Source organism: Cyphomyrmex costatus, unplaced genomic scaffold (assembly GCF_001594065.2).
Source record: "Cyphomyrmex costatus isolate MS0001 unplaced genomic scaffold, Ccosl1.0 scaffold344, whole genome shotgun sequence".
Taxonomy (NCBI): domain Eukaryota; kingdom Metazoa; phylum Arthropoda; class Insecta; order Hymenoptera; family Formicidae; genus Cyphomyrmex; species Cyphomyrmex costatus.
Window position 1 is genome coordinate 376,781 of NW_017277600.1, and position 27,153 is coordinate 403,933.

Consider the following 27,153-nt stretch of genomic DNA (forward strand, 5'->3'; position numbering starts at 1 on the left):
TTTTATCAATTTATATGTCGAAAAAGGTTTTGACTTTCGAAATGTTATGTCTTCTTTAACTAAAGACAATCAAAATTTATTTAACATTATTAGAAATAATTTAACAATTTTGTTTAACAATTTTACATCTTTGACTGGCAAATTATTATTTTCTATGAGATGCATGGTTTCTCTTTCGTTTTCTGAAAATCATAAATTTTGAGTAAAACACTTAAGAGTCTGCTCCTCAATACATACTTAATATATTTAAAAAGCTTATTTTTTCATATATAAAAATTTTATATGATTATTAATTTTTGTAAATTTTTGTTAATTATTATCAACTACCAATACATTTTCGTATTAACAGGCATTAATAATAAGAATAAAATATTATATATAATTTTTTGAAAAATATTTTGCATTTTTTAGTTTTATTTCTTTTTAGTAAAACATTTATATATTTTAATAAACTCTTTTTAATGAAAAATCAACAAAAATGGACAATTGATGAACTCCCAGAACGATTTTTATCGCACCGGAAATTTTGGACATTGCGGTCTGCTTAGGATGCAGTTGGTTTTTTGTGATAAAAGATATTTATACATAACTTCTTTAATTGCGCATCTTACGTTATCCTTTTGTAAACAATTTTTACATTATATTACACATATAGATTATATCCAGGGCTGGGCACGTATTTAAAATATTTTGCATTCTATATTTTATTATGAAAGTATATAAAAATATTTTATATTTTGTATTTCTCTCAATACTAATAATAAAAGATTGAAAATATTTTATATTTTAAATACTAAGATTGACGATTAATGTCATTATTTAAATTACGAAATACATAAAGCTTTCAACCTTTCAATTTTAAATACAAAATACGTAATACTTTCATATACACCATTGAAATATAAAATCTACTTTTATTGTAAAAACTGTGTTTTAAATAAAAGTATTTTAAATACATATCCAGCTCTGATTATATCATAATTATTTATATCATAGCTACACAAATAAAAAAATATAAATTCAGAAAATAAGTTTTCTTACACTTTTTAATATAAAAAGATAAGAGAAAAAGATTAAGTAGTTACACTTTTGAATATTGATTCTTAAAAAAATTCCGAAAAGGCATCATCTTCTCGATATTTATAATATAAAATTTTGTATTTAAATATAATATTATAATTTTTATAATAGAGAGAGATTAATATTTTACACCACTAAATTGATTTTTAGAATTAATGGTTACACTGATGAAAGTTTTAATTTCTTTCTGACTCCATATTATACAAAATACATTATCTGTGGTTTTTTTTTAAATCGTTTGATTCATTCCCAACAAAAGATAAATTTTGTGAATTGTCAATGACGTTCACAATCAGCGGAAGTAAGAACAAAAAGTCCGCTGATGCAGAACTTCAAACACACCGGACGGGAATTACGTTTTTGACGCACCGCGCGATATACATTTATTAAACGAGGCGTGATGTGCACAAAATAAATAATACAACAGTGTGATTCATAAAAATGATGTATCTTCGGAATAGTGTAAGTCATATAACAAGTTTTACCCTGAATTCTGAAAGTAGTGTAATACAGATACACACATACGCACATGGAGTGTAATTGATAAGCGACATTACGCGGCGATAATTTATTGCAATTTTCTGTGACGTAATAATTATCTATGGAGCTTTATCATACTTTTCCTCTGTTAATCGATACTCATTTCTTTATCGTCGCACGTCTCTGCGCAATTTATTTGCCGTGTTATCGCTACTACGATATTATAATATATACCTATAGCGTTTGACATCGTTTGCACACAGGAAAATTGTTTTCTCATAAAATATACACGCAATCGTCCAATGATAAATGATTCCTCCGATGCCCTCATTGTGTCTTCACCAGGGTGCCTGCATAAGCTCAAAGTAGATCGAGCATTATCCAGAACAAGTACGAATGTTATTGAACCGCTTAACATTCATGTACCATCCAAATATTTTTATTTTAATATATATTTTCATCAGCAATTGTTTAATCGTTTCTTCTTCGCGGTATCAAGCAGATGCGCCGAGAGAAGAAAGCATTGTGCACACCAAGAATAAAGCGCAAACGGTGAGTCAATGTCAGTGTCTGCGTTCAGTTATGCGTGGGTACATGCCACTCTTTATAGCGTCTCTCCCCGCTAACGTCTCACCGCGCTCTTCATCGTCGTCATCACATCATCGTCGGTTCGGCTAACAATAAAAGAGATCGGCGAACCTGTGCCCCGTTAGTATCCGCGTGTTCCCCACAGCGAGTGCGGGATCTGCTCTCGGCTGGAGAGCATCGTTTCCGAAGATTGTGCCCACACGATACATGCCCATTCGACACAATCGCGTCAAGACATAAGAGACATCGGAATCGTGCGATTCTACAAGATTAAGTGATATTGAACTTGACCTATATATCCAAGATACACCGAAAGCGTAGCGTCGAAGTAAATCGATCGAGACGATCCCACTAAGCTTCGAAAACTTCACGAATATTGTCCTGTGCTTTCTCTCCTCGTATTCCCTCTCTCAGGTTGGTGTTAATTGTAGCACTTATTCGGATTTCGATTGGCTTAAAAAAAATTGCACTGTCGAAAAATATTATAGTAGATTCTTTTTTACGCTTTTTACATCGGCACGTTTATATGCAGAGAAAATTTTAATTGCTGATATAAACACGATAGTGAGACATCAAATACGATACTTTATACATATATAACTTATGTGTAATTGTAAAAAAATAAGGATGCTGAAGTAATATCCCTTCTAAAATAATTTTCAATTGTTGATATTGATATAGAGACAATAATAGGAATAAATAAAATGCAATAAAATTATTGCAGTTTACAAAAGTATAATAATTTGCAAATTTTAATAATGAATGTTATAAGTTCTTTCATGAACATTAACGATTTTAGAACAGTACTCTTTTCTAAGATAAATTGATGTAATATATTATTTCTTATTTCTCTTAATTATTAATTATTATCGACTAATAATTAAACATACATGTTATTCTTTCACACAAAGATTTCATTACTAAGATACTTAACGTATTTTAATTTTTTTTTTTTATAATTACTAATATAATTATATTGACAATAAATTACTGAAAAGTGTTCCACTTAAGAATAAAATATGCTAGTATTTCTTCATAAGAAATATTACTTATCGTGTCACATAAATCAAGGAAGATACGAAAAAAGCTATATATGACTATAAGCTATTCGTGCAATGATTTTACTTTCACATGTGGCCTTCAGGATCAAATCCTGCCTAGAAGAAGCTTTTGGTAAATAAGTGGGTGTTTTTTCCTTTAATAAATGTAATATGAAATGGAGCAATCGAAAAACATAAATGTTATGTACTTAATAAGAAAGCTAGTTTTCAATTAAAAATATTCAATTATTTAAATCTCTTATATTTATATAGTATAAAATAATTTTTTAAATTTTATTTTATAAAATAATGTTAGGAAATTAATATATATATTTATAATTATAAACATTCTGATTAATTAAAGTAACTTTTTAATTAAGATTATTAATTGATGTACACCTAATGATTATTAATAAGAAATTTTAATGATCTTATAAAAAATTATCGAAAAAAATAAATTTAATTTAATTAGATTTCGTTTGTTTTTAATTTGTGAAATAAATGCATTAATTAATTTGTCGTCTTTATAAGAATTGAAAATAATTAGTATTATATTTGGTGAATTGAATTTTACATATATTAAAATAAATATAACAACATTCTATTACGATATTTTTAGAACGATATTAATGAAGAAATTTGAAACGTTTCAGAATATGAAACGTGTCAAATGTCATCTGACAATACATCTTTGCATGATAGGAAATATTATATATGTATAAACATTAACATGCATCATTAACAGATAAGCATGAAAAAACTAGCTCAATCGACCGTAATTGTGAAAATAGCTAGTTGTTTGACTTTGAAGCGGGAATTCCAACTATCAGAAACGTCACTGTTCAATGTAAATTATATGCGTCAGCATATATAGTACTCGATAGAAAATCCGTTTTGAGACGTGTCATAGAAATTGACTTTTCTTATATTTTATCGCGCGCGCGCATAAAATGTGTGTGTACAGGAAATCAACAACTTTTCTCTTCCTTTTAAATACGGATTTCCTACGGACGGATGTACGAATGTAGGAAATCCGTATCTAAAAGGGAAAATCCACATTACATTCTTGACAAGACTTTTCTTTAAAATATTATTTAAATGTTCTCTAAAATTCATTCGAATTTCGGACACTTGTAATATTTATCAAAGTAAACAGAAAAAAGTTAATATAAGAATAAGTTTAAAAAACATTTATTCTCTGTCGGCAAATGTGTAGAAGACATTTTTAGAAAATAATTTGAAAAGATATTAAAGTATTGTTTATATGCAGCTAAAAGCCCTAATCTATTAAACGTGTCAGCCACTCCCTTGGGAATTTCCGACGGCATCATACGTGATGTTCACGTCTCTTTCAGACGACAAGCAAGTATTATTCGACGCACTCAAAGACATTGCTATTCCCGGTGTACATCTACAAGATTTGCCTTGTGTTAATACAAGAGAAGTATTGTAAGTTCACTAATGGTTGACATTGATTCATTGTAGATTCCAGGCATAAAAGCACCTTAGTTAAAAAAAATACTCAAAGATAAATACGCTATAGAATATCGTAATAAAAAGATGTATATTTTTTAGGCATAAAAATTAAAAAAATTTTGTTTTTTAAAATTGATTTAGTTTTCAATAATATATTTTTATTATATATTTGAACTTTCTCTATTTGTATAATATATTATCTAATTTTTAAAAATATTTTTGTAAATTATTTTCTAAGTTCATGTATTGATAATATTCAACTTATAACAAGTTCAAGCAAATTATATTCAGCATTTTTTTAATAAAAATTGAATGCATACAACATACAACAGTCAATGTTACATGTGTCCATAGTTATTTCTGGGTAATTAGAATTACTAGAAGCAATAGAGTAGATAATTTTACATTGAACACTGGATGAATGATTAATGATTGGACTATTATCGTAATGAACACTGAAAAAAATTAAACATAAACCTTTTGCGGTTACACAAAATTATATCTCATAAATTATAGGTACAGAGAGAGAGAGTATGTTTTTGGTTTACCGAAATATTTAAATTTGAATTTTAGGACCGATTTAATGTTGCTTTTCTTCTTTAAAAAGGATCTTCTTTTGCTTCAATTAAGCTTTTAATATTCAAGTAATAATTACTTCATTGATTTCGAAATTTAATCTATAAGATATTTAAAGAAATAAATGGAAAATTGCGTTAAAAAATTATTAATAGTAAACACATTTATAAGTAAAGTTAGTATCTCACTGGTTTACACATAAATAATAAATTGAATGAAATAAGTTAAGTTATAAATTAATTAATAGAAAATTTGCTTATCAGTATAATTGTAGATACTACGCATCCAGTGAGAATTTTTATTTTGCGCTGCATATTTCCTCCATGCAGATATTTCTATCAAATTGCTTCCTGACTACTTATCTCAACTATCTATGTAATTACTAGATGCGCCTGACACAATTGATTGCGTTATTTCAAATTAATATCGCTTAGAAACACATTTTATATGACGTAGCGTGTAAAATATTTTTGTATATTATGGATTATTATCGACATAAATGTATCATAATTTCTGGTGATATGCATCAATGATGCGGAATGCATTGTTATCGCGCCTGCGAGTGAAATTGTATGTTTCTCGGAACGGTTCGTCGCTCGTTTATACACGCACATGGCGAGTAATTATATGAAGTACATTAGACGTTATTATGTTTACGAGACTTCGCTATTCACTATTTGAAACAAATGCCGAATTCATATTCATGGTCACAAACCAGTAACTGTAATTCCGCAATCTCTTTTTCGGGAAATAAATGCCCATATACGTGACCTCTATAAATATCTGATTACAAAATTATTACAAATTATTTCAATCTATAATTGAAAAAAACTGAAAAAAGAGAAAGATGAATAGAAACACGAAAAAAAAAAGCATAGTTTAAATATCTTTGAATAACCTTTTTTTCCAAAATAAATATAATAAATGTGTTTTTTGCAGATACTCGAAAGTATGACGCGAATGCGACTGTTGTTGGGTTTTCTGGCGTTGGCTAATGGCCAGGTCATTTATCCGGATCAGTACAATAGGATGACTAGCTTCGGTCGTGCCTCGGCATTATCCGCTAATTACCAAGCGGACAGCAGTAGTCAACCTGTTCAAATGAATCAACAATTCAATCCAGGATCCGCTGTCCAATCGAAGCCGACAGGAGAATTTTATTCTACGACCGCACGCGTACCCTTGTATTCGTCGACGAGTACTGTACTGACAGCCAGTCCGCAATCTACGTCGGAAGCTTGGCGCAATCATGTAAATTATTGCTATTTGCACACGCAATCATGGTTATTAAATCTCTCATGAATTCTTTTCAACTTTTTGTATCTCATATCACCTTCATGGTTTGATTTGAAGTATTCTAAAAATAAATCAAATAAAAAGGGGCAAAGAGATGAGCCGATAATATAACAAAACCAAACCTTTAATTCAAATAATAATATGTAGCTATTTTGACTGCGATCGGGTCATTCTCAATGTTACAAATATATATTTAATACAGATATATTCATTATACAAATTTCGTTATCCTACAAAAATTAATCAGTTCGTGTTCTTCATACTTTGAGTCAATAAGATATGAAAATTCAAAAATCAGATTGTATAAAATTTGATATTCTAAAAAAATTCGTGAGCAAATTTAAACTTTATTATCTTTAAAAAATAATCGTGAGAAAAAGAAAATTAATAAAAATTAACAATGTATAAACATATAATATATCTTGTCAATTATATCAACGATATTTGTATCTACTATGAAATACATAATCGTTTTATTAAAACTTAAAACTATTGATTTCAGGTAAACAATATCGTATCGAGGGGTATCACAAAGTTTGCTCTGGACTTGGATAGAGCGATTGATAAAAGCTCTGGCACTTTAACAACTAATAATCACGAGAACGTGATTTTTTCTCCGCTCAGTGTATCTGTCGCGTTGTCATTAGTCTTATTGGGTTCCGCCGGCAAGACCTTCGACGAAGTTACCCGGATACTTGGCTTAGAGACCGGTGTCGATATATCTCAACATTCAGAAATTGTTCATCAAATGTTTGGTCAGCTCCTGGCCATCATGAATTACAGAGTTGAGAATAGCAATATGCCGCGCGTGAGTTCTGCCAGTGGTATCTTTGTCCAGGTAAATTTAATACTTTGATTATTTATATATTATAGAATATTTTGCTAATTGTAACAAAAAGCGTAACAAAATATCGAAACAAATTAAGTTAACTGCATGTGACGAAATTTTTCACGAAAGAATATATTAAAATTGACAATCTCTCTCGTTAAATTATAAAAATTATTAAAAATGGAATTCGCGGATTGAACTTGAAGGATGTAAACAGATCAAAATATTTTTCTTTATTTAACAGCTAAATGAATTTCTTTTAATAGATTTTTTTAATTCCCATTCTAGCAAGGATATCCGATTCGATCAGAATTCCGCGCGATCAGCGAGAATGCGTATAATAGCGAAGTGATAAATGTAGATTTTCACACAAAAGCCAAAGAAGCGCGAGACATAATCAACGCATGGGTGAAAAAAAGAACAATGGATAAAATTGATAGTATATTGAATGACACGCCACATCCATTGACAACTGTGATTCTTTTATCAGCACTGTATTTCAAAGGAGAATGGAATCAACATTTCTTGGAAGGTATGACACGGAGGTACGTTTTGCTATTTATTTGAACCAAATAACAAAAACTGTCTTTATTCTTATTCTTTAAATAATTAATAATATTTTTTTATTTCAGGAAACCATTCTTCATCGAGCCGAATAACTCAATCGAAGTAGATATGATGTATAACGGTGGTCATTTTCCCTTCTACGAGGACAAATCGTTGGGCGTTAAAATATTGGCTCTACCTTATAAAGGTTTAGAGGTAAACATACAAAAATATTAATCGCCTTGTTGTTTTTTAATTAAATAATGAGACAAAATTTAATATATCTCTCTCAAAATCTTTCAAATATAGAAATGAAATATTTTGCCTTTGGAAATTTCATCTTTTAAGTAATAAATCATATGAGGATTTGTTCCTGGTATTTTCAGATGTCTATGTATGTACTTCTGCCGAAAGATGAAGGAGCCGCCGCATTGAAGAATTTCCAGAACCAACTGACAGTCGATACTATTGAGTATCTAATAAACAATACGAAGAACGAGACATGTGTCATCGGTTTTCCCCGTATGAAACTTTCGAGCAAATTGAATTTGAACCAAGCACTTGAAAGTCTAGGTCTACATTCATTGTTCAATCCAAAAACTGCGGATTTAAGCCTCTTGTCAAACGGATACGGTCAAGCGCCACAAGCACCAATCGTACCGATTCCGCAAGCACAGGCTGCAGCAATTCCGCAAGTACAGACTGCAGCGATTCCGCAAGCACAGGCTGCAGCGATTCCACAAGTACAAGCCGTTCCGATTCCACAACCATTGGCCACATGGATTCCGCAAGGACAAGCTGTACCAGTTCCACAATCATTTGAGTCGATGCCACAACCATTATCTACATCAATTCCCCTGGCTGCGCCAGTTCCACAACCACTTGCTACATCGATTCCACAAGCGTCATCACAAGTGTCACGGCAAATCCCTTCCGGGCAATCACTGAAGACCGATCAGATTTTGATTTTCTCGCGATTTGGGAATAATAATACTCATCAGGAGGCAAAAAGGAATTACTTTGTGTACAACGATAAGAAACACGGTGTCAATGTAGAACAATGGGACAATGGTTTCACTATCCGTAAGACTGATAGAACACGTCGCGACGCTAAGAACGAAAGAGGACGTAACAACACGAAGTCATCTCATGCGACATACGTTATGGAGAACGAAGATCTTGAAAATATCGCGTCAAAGATTGGCGATGTGAATACGAAATACGTGGGCTTGGAAGAAAACAAATATCGTTTCAAAAATGCCGAGAAGAAAAGCAGAAGGAGACGGCAAAGCCGACCCATAGATCAGAACTTCCTGAGATTCATGCAAACTCAAAATTTCCCCTTTTACGGTCTAGATATTCTGCGAAACAGCGCGAATCTCGTGAATCCGGGCCTGTATGCCGACGAGGTGTTGCATAAAGTAGAGATGGATGTAACGGAGAAGGGGACGGAGGCCGCCGCAACGACTGCGGTGGCTTTGCGCCGAGATGGTAATCAGAAGAAGCTGGTTGCCAACCGGCCTTTCATATTTTTCATCAGGCACGACCCCACGAAACTGATTCTTTTCTGGGGAACGGTGAACAAACCGACTCCACACTACGCCGTCGTCAGATGAAGTGCACTATGAACGTTTCTCTTAGATATAACGAAGTTTGCTTTCCTCGCGAATAATTCCTACTTATTTTTTTATCTATTTATATATTCATTCTTAATTCAAACAAATGCGATTATTTTGTATGCCTTTTTTTTATACATTTTGCATTGTTGTAACACGCGATTTCCACGCAATAATATTGCGGTCACGAATATTGCATTGCAATATATTTGTAACACGTGTGCTTCGAAGCTTATTTCGTGTCGTATACCTGTGTGAGTTAAAAAACGACATTAAAATTATGTTATTTAAGTATAAATAGACATAATATTGCATTTTTTTTTAAAATGTAACAACTATTGAAATACGATTCATGCAAGGAGATAAATAAGATAATAAACGACGATGACTTGAAATTTACAGAATTATAGATAAATAAGAATCCAATGCACAGTAACACTATGATTGTTTTAATTGAATTGCTATAATGATATGCCGATGCGTATGTTTTAAGCTTCAATACTCCGAATTTAGTTTTCGAGCCATACAGCTCATCTTGCTTGTCGTGATAAATAATGTTCCTTCAAATTTTTGAAAATAAATATTGATAATAAATGGAAATAATAAAAATTGTGTATTTTTCATAATTCTATTCGTATATTATAGATATTAATCTGAACTTATAAAAGTACAAATAATGGTAATTTAATTTAACAAATTCTTTTTTAATAATAATCTCTTTATATAACTCTCATTATGATTATATTTTATCGATGAGAAAAACTAAGATCAGCAAATAGTGGCTTTTATTTTACTCTTAGCGACTATTATAATTAAATAAAATGTCTTAAAAATGTTTCTTAAAAAATTCTTCAAGTTATCTTAAATGCTGATTTAAAATATTCTGTTTATTTTTGTTTGGTAGAATTATATACTCTATAGAAAATCCACAAACAAGCATCTATAGACTAAATTGGAAATTTTATTGAACGAGCCACAAAGTTTCTGAAAGCCCAAAATATTTGAACAAGATAATCGTATAACATTCAAAATCAATCAGATCATATTGCTACTCGGAAGATATCAAAACAATTACATTGATCTAATGTCGATTTTGCCTATCACATCTAATTGTGGTAATTAATTTCACAATCAGATGCAAGACAAAGTCCCCAGATTCGTTTAAAAAAATTTAATATTTCGCGCTTATTCAAAATACGTGCGCGAGACTTGCACCTATAACATATATCATTCGAAATTAATTCGTTAACGATATTGTTGTTTAGGAATTGATAGTCGTGTCCTATACGGATCATCGTGTGTGTATCGTCGCGTCGCGGTCGTGCCGGTGTGAAAATAAAGAACCCCGACCAACGGATCCAAATATTTCGCGATTTCGATCGCTCTGTAATTAAATCCACCGTGCCATCGTTGCGTCGCGTTTTAATTAAGACAAGATCATAATTATTTGTTTTGTTCATGTGATAATATTCTATATTGCCTATCCAAATCGACAAAAACATCCAGTAAAATGGAGAATAACAGGAAGAACAAAGAACATAAAAACATGAATAACTCTAATAGTTTCCGATTACAGAATCAGTATGAGAACTATGAAATGTTACGTCTACCTCAGCCTATACTGCCACCATTTGATTTCAAGCCTGATGTATTTACAAGTAACTTTCCACCACCATTTATCCAACATTTACCGATTACTATACGTAAGTACATTAACTGCTCTATCACTATGCTCTATTATAATCATGTATAGATTGTCCAGTTTCTATGCAACAGTCGCATTTTAATTCGGTTTATAAGAATTCAGTTTTTTATTTTAATAATGGATGGAATCTTAATTATGAATTTAAAGTTTCAAAGTAATTTTTTAATTTTTTTGTGAAATCTCGAGACCATTAAATTTTTCTGTAATCTTCCATCTTGGTTTTCTCTAATAAGTATTCAAAATAATTCGCTAATTGCAATCGCAATTAGGATTTATATTAAACCCTATTCCTTTTTCGCGTATTTGACATTTGTTTAAAAAAAGATTCAGAACTTTTAATGTATAATATCAAGTAGTTTTTAATTTACGTTATATTCTAAAATATTTTCAAAAAATATATATATTATTAAACAAATATAATAATATAATAATAAAATAATATAATAATAAATAATAACAATGAAATACTATAATAATCTGCATATTTCTATGTATTATTATTATTATTATAGTATATTGCTTTATAAGATCGACCTAACTACGATATGTACGATACTTAATTGAATGCTATATGTCATTTTTTTCTTGAATAGATATAAAATTTTAATAACTCTGAGATCAAATTTAAGGTAATTTGAAATGTGAGATTAAATTAAATACAGTGCTTAATATAAAATCGGAATAAAAAATATGGTATTTATAATAAGCATCATTATAGTTGTTTATACTGCTTTGGCTGTCTCGTTTGATACGGTTTTTACAGTTTTTGCAGTGAATTCTCAATAATATATCTTATTCCAATATTGCACTCGTTCACTTATCGAACGACTTATGTGTATGTTTCTTTCTATTAATGTATTAACTTTAATTTTTGTTTAACTTACCTACACTTTTGCTTTTTTTTAAGAATCAGTTTTAAAACTAGATCATGTTCATTTGAATTCTTAAAACTAGAAAAAGATGAAAAGTAAGTTAAATCGACATTAATTTATATTAATAGAAAAAGGGCTCAGAAAACGATGAAGACTAAATTAAACCGCGGTTAATATTAATAAGTGGAGAAATGGACATAAAGGGTGCGTTGAAGCAATTGAATATAATTGGTTAGATTCGAAGGTAACAACCAATCATATTTGATTGCAGTCTAGCCACTCGCGAATGAAGTGTAAACTGTGTAGCACCGACTACACTACGAGTGAATTCCTAATGAGCTGTTGTGATGTCATAAGCCGCTCTATCGACAGAACAACATAACCTGAAACTTTCTGTTGCCTACGCTTTTAATAAATCGAGAAAAATTCGAAAAATTGGAAAAATATACGAGACACGCATCGATGCCGAAATACTATTGTGACTATTGCGATACTTATTTGACACATGACTCGCCAAGCGTGCGGAAGACCCATTGTCAGGGTCGCAAGCACAAGGATAACGTCAAGTATTTCTATCAAAAATGGATGGAGGAGCAGGCCCAGCATTTGATAGATGCAACAACGGCTGCTTTCAAGGCCGGTAAGATCGCTTCCAATCCTTTTGCGGCCAACAAAGGTGCAGCAATACCACCGCCACCGAACCTCGGCTCCAATCTTGGCTCGAGATCTGGAGTACCACCTCAGGGACCCCCGGGAATGATGCCACCACCGGGTATGCATCCAGCTGGTCCGATGGGACCAGGAGGCCCGATGATGATGGGACCACATGGTCCGATGCCACCTCCTATGATGGGGATGAGACCACCTATGATGGGACCGATGGGGCCAATGGGTCCTATGATGGGTCCTATAGGCCCTATGGGACACATGAGACCACCGATGAATGGACCACCACCTCCTATGGTTGGTCCACCACCAATGAAAAAATAACAATTAGACTAAATAAAGACTTATTTTTTTGTGTATCATGTTGGATGGATCTAATTAAAGTAAAACCAAACTTTATTATGGATGTGATTATTAGAATGTGTGTCATTAACATTAAATTATGCACATTTAATTACATATTTAAGAATTCTGTACAAACTGTAAACCTAATGATTAAAAACATTCTAAAATTTTCTTTAATTTGTATCTAAATGACCCATAAAATTTTTTCTTAGTAAACGTAACACAAATTCTTGTATAATATATTTTATTTTATACCTGTTATTTAACACTGAATTACTCTAATAGTAATTTAAAAAGTATGTTCTGAAGTATTAGTTAAAATATATAATTTAGATTGTTTGACAATGCGAATACAATAGCAAAACATTTAATAACAGAGTTAAAATATTATAAGTTAATTATATATAGTGATGTATGTCTAATTTTTTAAATATGAGATAATTTTTTTCATATTTAATATTATTTAACTTGTACAAAAATAAAATATGTTACAAAATAAATATTTTAAGGTAATCTTCATTATTATAATGAATATAATTGAATAAATAAAAAACTGGCAGAATTCTTTAATAATTTGTAAAAAAAAATATATAGAATTACAAAATAGATTTTTATTTTATAATTATAAGAATAATAAGCTCATATAATATATTGAAATATTGTTCTAATTAATTATTGGAACAATTAACGGATTGTAGTTAATTAACAGAGAAAAGAATATAAAGATAATTGCAATATATATTAAAAGTTTTATTCTAACGCGTATATTCTATTTTCTTACAAATATATACTTGTTTTGCATCATTCAAAACATTGTTTTTCATATATGTATAACCAAATATACACAATGGGTACTTTCCAATTGTTTAATATATTTAACACAACATATCCAAGAATTTACAAAACAATTGATACAGACAGTGTACGCTGTGTACGGTTTGGGATAGTTAAATTAAATGTAACGTTTTTCACTTGTATTGAATGAAAAAACAAAACAAAAATACCAGCCACCCAATGTTCTCCAATCTCATTTATAGTCATCACGATTAGTAATATGTAACATGTAATTGTCAAAAAATACAAGTTCATACCGCTGAGTAGTAGTCTTAAATGTTAGACTGAGTACAAATGTATAGTATTGTACGAGTGACGATTGTGACAATCGACACATGACTATCGTCATGTGTTCAGTGATTTTATAATTGGGAAAACACTTATAAACTCATTATCTTCTGAACAATTTCGTATATTATACGGATACATGTTAGATGGTGATACCATCGTATCACTGAACGAGCGCGTAATTAATTTTTACAAACTATTTATTTTTTTAAAGAATTACAAACACTTTTAATGATTTTTTGATGACTTTCCTCGACAAAAATCAATTTATCTAACAACCGAAGATGCTTAGGTTTAATTGTCCGATTTTTAACTCGTTTTCGCATTTCATCTGCTGCATTCTTCATATGTAGTGATTTAAAAGCATGAGTTCTGTTTATAAGTTTTAATGCGACATCATACAAATTTTCGTTTTTTAACGTATCATTCAATTTATGAATATTTGTAAGTCTTTCTGCTCTCATTTTTTTTCGTTTCGCTTTTTTCGATAAATTTGATGATTTACAAACTGTTTTTATAATCTGTTCATTTTCAGATACATTGAAGTTAACTACTTCGCTTGTTGATAATTGACCTTCGTTTAATTCAGGTTCTTTCGATTTAGCCGGTGACACAGGTGCGTCATTTAACGGTATAATCTCACAATCAGAATTCTGCGCTATAGGATTTTTTATTGTTATTGTTAACTCTTCGTAATCGATCATTTTGCTTGGTTCAAGCGAAGTATTTACATTTTGTGCGTCATCTAATATCTCGTTATTCTTTTGATTATTAATTACGTAAGAATTTTTGGAGTCAATATTCAGTGAGATGTGAGGTATCGCGGATGAGGTATGTACAGTGGAGTTACATACGAGGTTTTCTTCGTTTGCTGATGTATCATGTATTTTTGGCTCCTGTTGCTTCTCTAGAGGTACATGACATATCTCAAACTCTTGCTGCTGTAAATTGCTCAACTTTTTTGCCTCCGACTCGATGCAATGTAACATCTTGTTTATATTTTGGGATGTGTGAGGTACAAAAAGTTGATTATAAAGCAAATTAAGTCTAAGATAAGTTGCAGTGTCTAGTTTATCATTCATTTGACAATGTCCTGCTTCGTATCTCTCCATCAAGTCTTTAAATGTACGTACATAAACATTTGGTTCAGGTACGGTATTGGTAATTATAAGAAGTTTAGTTTGCAAACGAAATACCTTTTTGCGGGTGCTATTATACTTTCTCCTACTAACCTTACACTGCTCATAGCCTTTCAATTTGTCTTTTTCTAAATTTATAAATGTATAAAGTAATCGCGGATCATCATTTCCTCCTATTAGATCAGCATAATGGTTGAAACGCATTTTATTCAGTTGTAGATATTTCCCTTTTAGCACATTGAACATCTTTACAGAATTTACAGGTAGATTCACGTCTATTCCATATTTTTTTTCATCCTCTAGAAGACTGAGCCAATGTTTCAACAAATCATACAAATACTCTATGTAATCTTTCATTGCTATTAATTGTAGCGATAGAGTTTTTTGATTTTGAATAAAGCCTATTTTCACTTCAAATTTTATCGCCTTCAACGTCAAAAATTCCAGAAAATTTGGAGCAGTCCGGTGACTTATTAAATTTTTTACCATATAAAAATTTTTATCTGTTTGTGAGAACAATGTATCAAGAGTAGTCAAGATCATCCGCGCATCATTGTCATTTTTATTGCGATAAAAATCATAAGAATATATAATTTTAGAAAATGCTACATAATTTACTTTAGTGTGTTTGAAATTTGTTTCTACTGTGGGCAAAATAAAAGAAGATTTTAAGTCATTTTCCGTTTGCGAGACATGCTCAACTTCTTGTGAAATTGGTAAAATATAGAAATCAATATTTGACAATGTGTTTACATCTACAGAAGATTCCACGTCTTCAGTTATTGTTTGTTGTACATCAATAGTACTTTGTGGAATCGATGTTTCGTTTTGTGTTGTCTCAGACAATGAAAAATCAGAAGTATTAGGTTCAGGATAACTTGACATATGAGGACTTGATGGACGATACATGGGCCCATCCGTATAATTTGTGACGGCAGCTGGAGTAGGAAAATTATCAGACCATCGATGTTCTCTGCATGCAGACGATTCATGACCACGCTTAGCACAGTTACAGCAATATTGCAATCTCAGTCGTTTCATCACAAATCCCGGATCCTGCGGCATACTATTCATGTCGGTCGTCTGATGATACCGTCGCCAAAGATCGGGACATTGATTTTGCTCGTGTCCTACCGAATCACACATAGTACAGTAAAGAACGCGACAATATTCACAAGTGTTACGAAATGTGTTCTGTGGCTTACCACATGTCAGACACATCTTTTGCGGGCATCGAACCTCAGTGTGATCCTTCATGCCGCACATATAACAAGTTGGTGGTCTACGTGGTGATGAACAATCGTACCGCCGATGGCCTTCCTGGTGGCAGTTAGTGCATTTGACATTCCAGAATCTAACACGTCTGCTAGAAGGACATGGCATTAAATCTTCATCCAGGATTGTCCACATTTGCGGATCCTTCGACATGCTTTGCTGCAACTCTCTAATATCAAAGTTCTCTTGACCACGACTCAAATTATAATAATTTTTCATTTCTTCTGACATTGGCTCGAAAAACTCATTCGATATATTTTTCGCTCCAGTACTGCTGCATATAACATCTTGATTATTCTGTTCAATGATGCATTGTCGCTTCTGTTCAGATTGATTATCAACTTCGTTGTTGCATCGTCTCTTTCGATTATTTATTGGATTGCATGATCCTATTGCTGAGCTTTTGTTTTGCTCTACACCCCTAAGATCATATCTATTACATACATTATTTGTTGATAATTTGTTGATAATTTGTTTTGTTGTAGACAATTTTTTTTCTGATGTCACATGTGTTTCTTGCTGAAGATTAGCATTTTTATTTCCTTTCCATGTATTTTTTGAAAATGGTGAAGTTGTTTTAGAGTTATGACTTGTACTCTTTGTCGATTCACTTTGTTGTTTTACCTCTGTATTTTTGGACAACTGTTTAATTTCACTTATGCTTTTAGTACTACTTTGAATTGTTGTACAGTTCAATGTGATATCTTCTGTTAAATCTTGTGTAAGTGTTGATGTTTGGATACTTTTACCAAAATTTACAGTATCCTTATTATTTGATGTAGCAGTACCCTTACTTTTGGAGGATATATCTTGAGGATTATCTTGTACAGTTTCTCTTTTGTCATTTCTAAATAGGGACTTTCTTGAATATGTTTTTAATGAAGCACTGTTCCAATTTTTCAAGATCAAATCATTATTATCTATGTCAGAATTTGAGTTATTTTCATCATCAGAATCTTGCAAGTGTATGAGTAGTGGCTTTGGTTTTGGTGGAATAGGTACTTCAAGTATAGATTCTTCAGAATCAGAACTGTCTTTATCTTTATCCATTTGTTCAGCTAAAAACAAATGTGCCTTTTGTTTTATGCATTTTGAAACAACATTATACTTCGAAAATGTGTCATTATCTTTCTCCGAGCTTTTTTTATGTACAGTTTTTATATGTTTGGAAGATCTATATTTTTTAGGAGAATTTTTTTTTCTTTGTTTACCTTGTATGATTGAAGGATCTTTTCGACTTTTATCGTCATACCACCCACATGTGGGATTCATTTCTCTACTCGACAAAGTCTCAACTTGAACAAATTCTGATTGATGTGTAGAGGACATCTTCTGAGAATCTGCTGAATAGTGTGTATATATATATATATGTTATTGTATCAATAATATTTCTATAATGAAATTCTTTTTTGAAACATTTAAATCATGACGTTTTACTAACATTTTCGACTAACTAATTTTACTAGATTTACCTTTAGTAGTATTGGATGTCGAAGGTTGTTCCAAAGAGTGTTTCTCAGATTCATATTGTGATTGTTTTAGTTTAACATTAGCCTCAGTGGTCATACTATTGAATTTAATTGTGTTCGAATTATCCATGGTTCTTGATTCATTCTCGATATTCGTTTCATAATAGATCTCTGAATACAGCCGAGCCTGCAATTCGCTGTCATCCAAATTGTCGATATAATAATCTGTACATAAAAAAATAACGATTATACATATTGTGTGTATGTACGTGTGTGTGTCGTCGCAAATTTATAAATAATGTAACAAATTCATAATAACTTTTGACAATTAAATTGTAATGAGATTTAAAAAATTGTTGGTTTACTTTCGGACGAATTGGTCTTCTTAACGATGTTGTCTGACATGATGCTTGCGAGTGTTTCTTATATTAATCCTGAAATTAATCGAATCTACAAATTTTGAACATAAGCAACTGATGTGTTGTTGAAAAATAACAAAAAAATGTACAGCGAGCACAAAGATAATAGTTTGAAAAAACCGTGCACGTGCTACATTAACAGTAATATTGAGTAATATCTCTTTATTTGGTTACGTTTCTTTTCGAATCTTTTGTTATAACCTATTCACAATGAAGAAAGCGGCATTTGCTGTACTAGGGATATAGCAGTATTAGCAACTGACTTGGTTAAAAATTCCTAATACACATTTGGCAAGTGACGGTGAAGTGGCTCTAGGAATGAAATCATTTACTCCTTTTTTTTTCTAGAGTGAGATTGCCAGCAATTGCCAGTGAATTACACATTTCCTAATTTAAAAATGATCAATTTTAATGATGAATTTACGAGACAAAGCGATGTCTTTTTTTGCTAGTATTATTGTTCGTTTTATCTCTCGGGAGCTGCGTTCGGAATCGCTCCAAACGACCAAGCCACATGCTGGATTCACACTGCATCCGATTTTCGTCGTACGACGACTCTGCAATCTGCAACCAATCAGAAAAATCGTATCATCGATACGAAGCAAAATTTTGTTTTCTGATTGGTTGCAGAGTCGTCGTACGACGAAAATCGGATGCAGAGTGAACAGCACATGAGTACTTTTCATCTACGACACAAAAAGTTTGTTTCGCGTCGCACGCACCAACATGCTCCAATATGCTCCTATCATAGATCTTACTCTCTCCAACGTGCTCGTTGAAGTGAGCAAGAGCTATAGTAGGAGCATATTGGAGCATGTTGGAGCGTGCGACGCGAACAAACCTTGTGTTAAGCCCATTCTACATTAGTCGTATCGTAGCATCGTAAGCGTCGTGAGACTTCTGGGCCTTCTACAATAAGCCATAAGTCATAAATCGGAAGTAAGAAACTAAAAATTGACGACTGTGATTGGTCCATTTCTAGCTTATGACTTATGATTTGTGACTTACGGCTTATTGTAGAAGGCCCAGAAGTCTCACGACGCTTACGATGCTACGATACGACTAATGTAGAATGGGCTTTACACAGTGTTCGGTTTTGAGCGTTCCAGCAACGACAGGTGCAGCATCCAGAAGCACGACCGCTCATTAAGCGCTCATTGAGCTTTTTTATCTGATTGGCATATTCCATTAGATCTAAAAATATAAACCAAACCCATGGGTGTTTCCTACGGAAACACGTTACACTCTAGTGACCATCCGTCCCAAATTGGGGGAGGGACAAATCCTAAATTTTAATTCTTCGTCCTTTACATCGAGTCTCAAATTTTGTCTCAAATTAAGATTGTAATCACAAATTATCCCTCTTTTTTTAAGAAATACGTCCCAAATGCAATTGTGGCGTTGCAAGCGTCACATATATTGATAATTTTTCTATGCATTTGCATTATAAAAGTCTATTTGAATAGTATCTTTTAATAATAAATGCTAAATTCTGTTTTTAAAGGAAACCCGGCAAATGTTAAATTGTTAACCAACATCAACAGAATGTTGTACATCCTTTAGAACATTATCTATACAACAACAGCATATGTTGTTTACGTATGAATCACAGCCATTACCAGTCGTCGACATCGCACCAATGCCATCTCGTTTCTTACCATCTTTACCGGTACCTAGAACACGCACCAGAGTTATGAATAAATGAACTGAGTTTCAAAACAGATAAAAATTTCGAAATGGTCCAAATCACAGAAAGCAATAAACATGACGACAAAAATGACGTTAAAATATTTGAAAAGAATAATTGGACGGATGATGATATAAGCAGAAAATGTTGGGTCTGGCCGATAACATTCGCAAAAGCGCAGAGGAATTTGAATCAAACACCACAGGTAGTGTAGATAAGTATAAAAATTGTAAGATCCAAAAAAAGAAAATTAAAATCGAAAATCTCGAGGAAATTGAAAGTTATCTAGAAGATGAGAGATCGATATTTACAATTTTTATTTCAAAATTGTTTTAAGCAATGTTTTAATATATGCTGATACTGCTCTATTTGGCTATTATAACGTATTAAATATAAAGGCTGTAAGCTGATCTTAAATATACATAAGCTCAAGACTGTGCGTTTCAAGATTGAAAAGGATTTCTGCGCGCGGTTTGTAATATCAGATAGGTATAAAATATAAATTTATATAGAAATATATTTAAGCATTAAAGATCCGCATTGATCGAATGTAGGATTTCTCTCACTTAATTAGATTATAATTTATTCTCATCGATTTAAATTCGTATCATATTATTAATTATAAGAACTAATTATTATATGTGAATACTGGCCTGTAATTTTTGTTTCAAGATACATATAATAATCGAATCCAAGGTTTTACTATTAGTCGAACAAAATCTTAAGATATATATCTAAAATAATCATAAATAGATCATTTAAATGTAAATGACGCTTTAAAAAAATTCCGAGTATGTATATCTAATAATATTATAAAAGTCTGTCCTTATTTTTATCTGAACATATCTCTTCTTTGTGGACAGAAAAGGAAGAAAAAAAATGAGAACCGTCAAAGCGTCAAAATAAGCGTTCAATAAAAAGAACAGGCCTAAAGTGTTGCGACAACTTCACGCCGCTTCGATGCCCTCATAGATTTTGAACAGTAATAAACGTGCCGCGCCGCGATTCGATGGATTTGATTTTGAGCCGCTTCGGTTTCTCACGATTGCTATCGTCCGATAGCGAATTTCTTGTACGCCAAGTATCGAAAATGTTTGTCGTAACGTGTTGGATTGTTATATTACACCATAAACGATCGATGTCATCGCAATTTCGATCATTGGCGATTTGCTTTTGTGACCCTCGGAATCGATCGAAATCGTACGCCATGTTACTTTACGGTTGGAACGCGAGTTCGTGACTATTTTGCCAGGTATATATTTCTTCTGTGTATTTTTGAATCGTATATTGCTCATGTCTAATCTCTTTTTTACAAGTAAATCACGCTTTTTGTGATTTATAAACAAGCAGATTACTGTTTCAAATATTATCCAGCAATGCGTAATATCATGCATATTTAGAATTCAATCGCTCGGGAACGTAAAATAGTCAGAATAGATGTATGGACGCTTCGATGAAAAATGGTCTTTCGACAATGCATATAAATAATAAAAGGTGCTTTCCATTTTTCAGCAAGTTTATACTGTTTATCCTTTGTCCTTTTTTTTAATGCGAAGAGAAAAATAAGCAAAAATATAAATCGTGTAAAAAGTTTAATCTTAATTGAAATATGGGAAAAGAATAGACTCATATAATGAATCATTCGATCCTTATTTAATTATATGTTTAGCAGACAACAAAGATGTATATATATAATTTAATATACGATATATTGAATTATTACATTCATGTTGTATATTGTTGTAACAAAGATCACTATGTACATTTTACACTCTTTATTGTTGATACTCTCCAAAAAATATAATAGTGCAAATATAATATAATACAGTGATCATTTTTCATCTTTACATATTTAACAATGGCATATAGAACAAAGATACAATTTATTGTGTTATCTATTAGATTTTGCTGGAAACACTAAAAATATAGAAAGCTTCGAAGGATCGTTTATTTCCGAAAACGTCCTATTCGTAATAAAATCATTTTCTAAAGGCAACTTTAATCGAACTTTAATTAATTGATTAGCGATTAGTTCAACTGGCGAATTAATAAAATTTCTAAATATATAGTTATATATAATCTCATTGTCTCAAGTTTAATTTTCTCTTCTATATGTTGAGTAATATGAGAAAGAGTTGATAATTTTATTTGTCTTTAATGAAACAGTGCAGATATTGAAGCTGATCGCTAGTTAATATCGAAACTATCAAGAACGTCGAAGAAGATAAGATATAGAAAAGTAGAAAGTTCGCCATGAACGTGGCGCCAGGAAGAGAAAGAGAGAGAAAGTCAGGGCTCTCGCCGTCAAGCGAATTTTCCCTAGGAATCCCAGGCTGTATCTTCCCTAGCGGCGCAGGCGTGCGCTTGTGGTGGCACTCGCGCGTGTCTTGTGCAGTTGGCGCGACGTCGCGTCGGCTGCTTCGGGAAGTTTCGGCCAATCGGGCAGCTCCGTTCGGCGCACGATCGGTGCAGTTGATAAATGGAGGATCCGTGTTTGTCAAGGTAGTTTTGTTTACGCGGAAATTTTCACTCGGTAACAACTCCCCGTGCGTTTCGTTTGTGCGGAAGGGGTAGATGAAGGTACGTAACGATCGTCGGGTGTGCGGAACGCTGCTCTCGACGGCCGCCGCCGCGTCTACGGTGTGGAAATCGGTCGAACGCGTCGGCTCGTCCTCGCAAGCGTACAAGCCTTCTCGGGCAGGATGAGTGGTTGACGCTGAAAAAACTCGCCACCGCCTGGCGAAATTTGCATCTACGTGCGATCGGACCAACCCCGATTGGTCCGTCGTCGCATTTCGCGTCAAAATCACTGAGTTTCTGGCTCGTCCAGCCAGCGTGGCTCGCGAAAACCTCATTTCACCGTCATAGGTTATGAGCTTGTATCTGATGTGCCTGTCGTACGGAGCGAACAAAATCCGCTGTCTTATAATTAACATCGTTCTCCAGCATTAATTTCGCGAGTTTGAGAGATCTACTCGTGTCCGACGTACAGTTAGAGTCATTTATTGCTTCATCTCTGTTCTCTTTTTTTATGAAACTGAGGCACTAGCCTAGTTGTTTTAATTGACTGACTTATCAAGAATACTAATCTCAAGTTGATCCTGTTATGTATTTCTCAGATATACGTGTCTTTTCTGTTTTAATTTCTTCAAAGCAATATTGTCTGCATACACCAGTGTCTGACAACTAGTATCAAGATGTATGAGAATATTTATGTCAACTATTTCAATTTTAACAGATAATACCTGTAGCAAAATAAAATTATTTTTTTAAAGATCCTTTCATTTTGCTGTCAAAAAATTATATTTGAGAAATATATATACTATAGAAATACTAATATATGACATTTGAATTGAAACAGATCATAAATACAGTATTTCTATTTTAACAAGAATCTTTTATTCCTTTTTTCAAGAATCTAACATGTCCCGCAATCACAAGGACAAATATGAGAACTCCAACCCACGTCGTATGTATACACTCATGTGCCCTGAGGACTATCAATCGGGGAAGAAATCTCATTGGTCGGAGTTGGAGATAACAGGCAGTATACGAAATTTAAGCCCTAATTTGTGGCAAATGACTCATTTAACAGCTCTGTATCTGAACGATAATAGTCTGCAGAGGTTGCCATCTGAGATCGGCCGTCTTGTTAACTTACGTATTCTAGATCTGAGTAGCAACAAGCTACGCAGTCTGCCTGCTGAACTAGGGGAGCTCATCTATCTCAGGTATGATATAACAGAAACTAAATGATGAAAGTAAATGGAGAAATCTTTGCTTCAATAATGAACATATTTGATTGATGTATTTTTTCATAATATAAATCTATTGTCATACTATTCCAGGGAGTTGTTATTGAACCAAAACTTCCTTCGCGTGTTACCGTATGAATTAGGGAAGTTGTTCCAGTTACAAGTGCTAGGACTTCAAGGAAATCCACTCAGCAAGGATGTGATGACGTTGTATGGGAATGGGGAGCCTGCAGGGACGAACAAGCTGCTGACATACATGTTGGACAATTTACAAGGTAAGTGGAAAGCTTTTATTTACTGAGTTATTAACGACATTTAAATTTCTTTCCAAAATTGATTTCCATATTTTCTGTCATCTTGTTAAAATGGATAAGTTCTCAGCATGCGTTGTCTGCTTGATAATAATGATAATAAATATTGAGGGAACAGAGTATCCAAATGATTAGAAATTAAGAATTTAGAAGAAAAGTTTCTTTACGAAGAGTTTGAACTTATTTTGTTTATTTTGTAAGTTCAAATAAAACTTTAATTGTAATTTTTTAAGTAAACCGATGTAGGTTGGTGCTTGTCGGTAATCACATAGTGTTCAAGAAATCAATATCGAATGGTCTTTTCTATTTATATTTGCAATTTTTTTTTCTATTTGTGTTGAAATCGTGTATAGTCGATATAAAAAACGACTGTTTTATCTACGCGACATTCGACATATTCTCTTACAGTTTGTTATCGTTTGTGACAGATGACGCCACGTGTTCCGTTTAGATGCCTAAGAAAAATTTAAAAATTTAATGTTGTGTCTTTTGACTTTTATAATCTACATATAATGTTACATTTGTCTATGCGTATTAATATCAATTTCGTGATAATATATTTTTATTAAAGATCAAAATCAGAAAAAACTTTTTTCAGAAAATATGTAAATGAACATTTTTATATTTGTTCTCGTTTGAATTAAAGAATATATTATAATTAGTTTAAAAGATATGTGTGTATAAAAATATCTTTAAGCAAAGTAGGCAATACTGATGTGAGATTAACTTTTCCAAGAAAATAGTTAAAAAGAGCCGATAATATTCCGTAAATATTTAGAGCCCTTTGCAGTCATACTTTCGAGCTTCTAAACTTTACAAATGCTTCTTTGACTATCAAATCATTTGTTTATCTTTATCAGAAGGAAATCTAATTATCACCGGATAAGCGAGCGTTAATCTCTTTCGATTTTTTTCTCTTTTACGGTCGGATGGGTGGATGGGTGGGTGGACGATCGAGCTTGAGTTTACGCTCTGTGGAAAACGAATGTTCATGAGAAGTAGTCGCGGTTAGAGAGAGAAAGAGGAGACTCGTTGGAGGGCGTGATCCTATCCATTGTATTGTGCGCATTTTTGCTGGTTACCCGATCGCCTGAAAGGTCTCGGCTGTACCATTCCGTTTATCCATTGTTCTCTGGGACTTTTACTGTCTGATGCCGCAACACCACCGTACGTCGTTGCCAGTCATTTCCCCTTCGCGGCTCCTTTACGGCATCAGGATGTTCTTACTCGTCATTCTCTTCGTCTTCACTCTCCCCCTTCTTAAGTCTACTCGGCTCTCCTTTTCTTCTTTTTTTCATTTCATATGGAGTCACCCTCTTATCTGAAATTATGCAGAAAGCATCTGAATTTCACCGTCGTCAAACATGTCTTGTACACCTTCTCCGTTGGAATGGTAGTACGCATTCGAAAAGGATAAATAAATTGGGAATCTCTGTGAAAATTCGACATTGCGAATGTACATATTGTCGAGAAATATTAAATTTGAATTTATGGGTAAATTTAGTTAAAAATTAAAATATATTAGGTAAACTTGTACAATACATAGTCCTTGGATGCATAATTCTCATGTTAAAACTCGTCGCGAAACTCTTTTTTGATTATTACAGGATAAATAATATTAAAATTGATATATGTTTTGAACATAATCTGTTGATACATATATTGCAGATATAGAATTATGGTAGATCTAAAGAGGCGACTATAAAATCGAGGAACGTTTGAGACGATCTTTTAATTTATCATTCGTAAAATTTAATATAAAGTAATTTTCATAGGTCTCTCATGAACGAACTTATGCGCACGTTAAAACGTTCTATAAATTTTTATAGTACGCATATAGCCCATAATTCGTGACGGCTTAAGAACGAACTTAAGAGCTAAGAACATTTAATATTAATGCTTTGGCATTTAGTGGCCGGGTCGAAGGGGTTACGGCTCGCTCGTAAAAATGGCGGTTCCTCCCCTAGCGGTTAACGGGGTATCTCTCGTATAAGGTTGTATGCAAATTTGTTTGCCTTTGAACGTACGCATGTACATGGCAGGGTTCGTGCATTGTTGCGCTCAGCTTTCCGCGAGATCAGCTGAATACGAGTGTGCGAAAGTGCACACACGATGATTTATATAGACGTATTTGGCAGAGCGCCGCTGCGTTGTGGGAGCCTGGAGTCCCGGAAACAAATTTATGCACATTGTATCAGCGAGGATCTCTCGACGGCATCGTTGTCACGACTTCCCAGAAGTAACGTGACTACGATTGCGCCATAATTGGCCTAAGTGTGCCCATTGTGCTCGTGTCACTTGCGTGTCGCCTACAGGTGTCTCCTCCACTTTGTTGTATCCCGCGATTTACGTTCGTCGGATTGCGAAACATCGGAGACCAGTTGCTTGCTTGCACCGAAGTATCTCTGTGTACTGCCTTCGTCTATTTTCTACTTATATTTTGCAATGATTTATTGCGGAACTTTCAGTGTCATATCAGCTAATTTGGATAGAAAAATTTTTTATAAATATGAGATTTAAAGGTTGTATACAAAAAAGAATTATTAGCAATTTTTCAATACGACTAACTGAAGTCCATTAAATCTGTTATTTTCGACTAACTGAAGTTCAATGAAGTTTATTAGCGAGTTACTTTATATAAAGGCTTAAAAATGTTTTACTTTTTTTTTTATGGTTTTATGTAATATGTTGCCTACATCTCCAAGTTTGGTACATATGTATTCAGGGTCATATTTAGCTGTCTGGCAACATTTGTGTAACGAAAATAATGCTACCTTCTTGGTCTGAAAGGAAACCGGGTCTCGCGCCAGCGGGCCGAGTGAAAGGGGTCTCTGGATCCTCCAAAAAAGAAAATTGTTATC

At 32.8% G+C, this 27,153-nt stretch overlaps 4 protein-coding genes across 5 annotated transcripts; 3 read left to right on the top strand and 1 right to left on the bottom strand.

Annotated features, from left to right (window-relative positions):
- The first annotated feature begins 2,498 nt into the window (after positions 1-2,498).
- Positions 2,499-9,902, top strand: LOC108776195 (serpin B4). The gene is made up of 6 exons (XM_018542727.1): positions 2,499-2,562; positions 6,180-6,491; positions 7,039-7,374; positions 7,654-7,910; positions 7,998-8,127; positions 8,298-9,902. Exons 2-6 carry the CDS (start codon positions 6,192-6,194, stop codon positions 9,525-9,527), a joined length of 2,253 nt encoding a protein of 750 aa, XP_018398229.1. The 5' UTR covers positions 2,499-2,562; positions 6,180-6,191; the 3' UTR covers positions 9,528-9,902.
- A 2,575-nt stretch (positions 9,903-12,477) lies between these two features.
- Positions 12,478-13,139, top strand: snRNP-U1-C (small ribonucleoprotein particle U1 subunit C). Its single transcript, XM_018542756.1, has one exon. The coding sequence runs from the start codon at positions 12,567-12,569 to the stop codon at positions 13,092-13,094; it is 528 nt and encodes a 175-aa protein (XP_018398258.1). The 5' UTR covers positions 12,478-12,566; the 3' UTR covers positions 13,095-13,139.
- Positions 13,140-14,437: 1,298 nt separating this feature from the next.
- On the bottom strand, positions 14,438-18,767 carry LOC108776197 (Zinc finger CCHC-type containing 7). 2 transcript variants are annotated; one of them, XM_018542730.1, is made up of 4 exons: positions 18,741-18,767; positions 18,486-18,554; positions 18,124-18,345; positions 14,438-17,994 (listed from the first exon to the last, which is right to left on the bottom strand). In XM_018542730.1, exons 2-4 carry the CDS (start codon positions 18,523-18,525, stop codon positions 14,438-14,440), a joined length of 3,819 nt encoding a protein of 1,272 aa, XP_018398232.1. In that variant the 5' UTR covers positions 18,526-18,554; positions 18,741-18,767. The 2 variants fall into 2 exon arrangements, with proteins under 2 accessions (XP_018398232.1, XP_018398231.1); XM_018542729.1 differs by lacking the exon at positions 18,741-18,767 and adding an exon at positions 18,714-18,733.
- A 4,882-nt stretch (positions 18,768-23,649) lies between these two features.
- LOC108776225 (CCR4-NOT transcription complex subunit 6) lies at positions 23,650-24,282 on the top strand. Its single transcript, XM_018542762.1, has 2 exons — positions 23,650-23,957; positions 24,075-24,282. The coding sequence occupies exons 1-2, from the start codon at positions 23,650-23,652 to the stop codon at positions 24,280-24,282; spliced, it is 516 nt and encodes a 171-aa protein (XP_018398264.1).
- Positions 24,283-27,153: the final 2,871 nt, after the last annotated feature.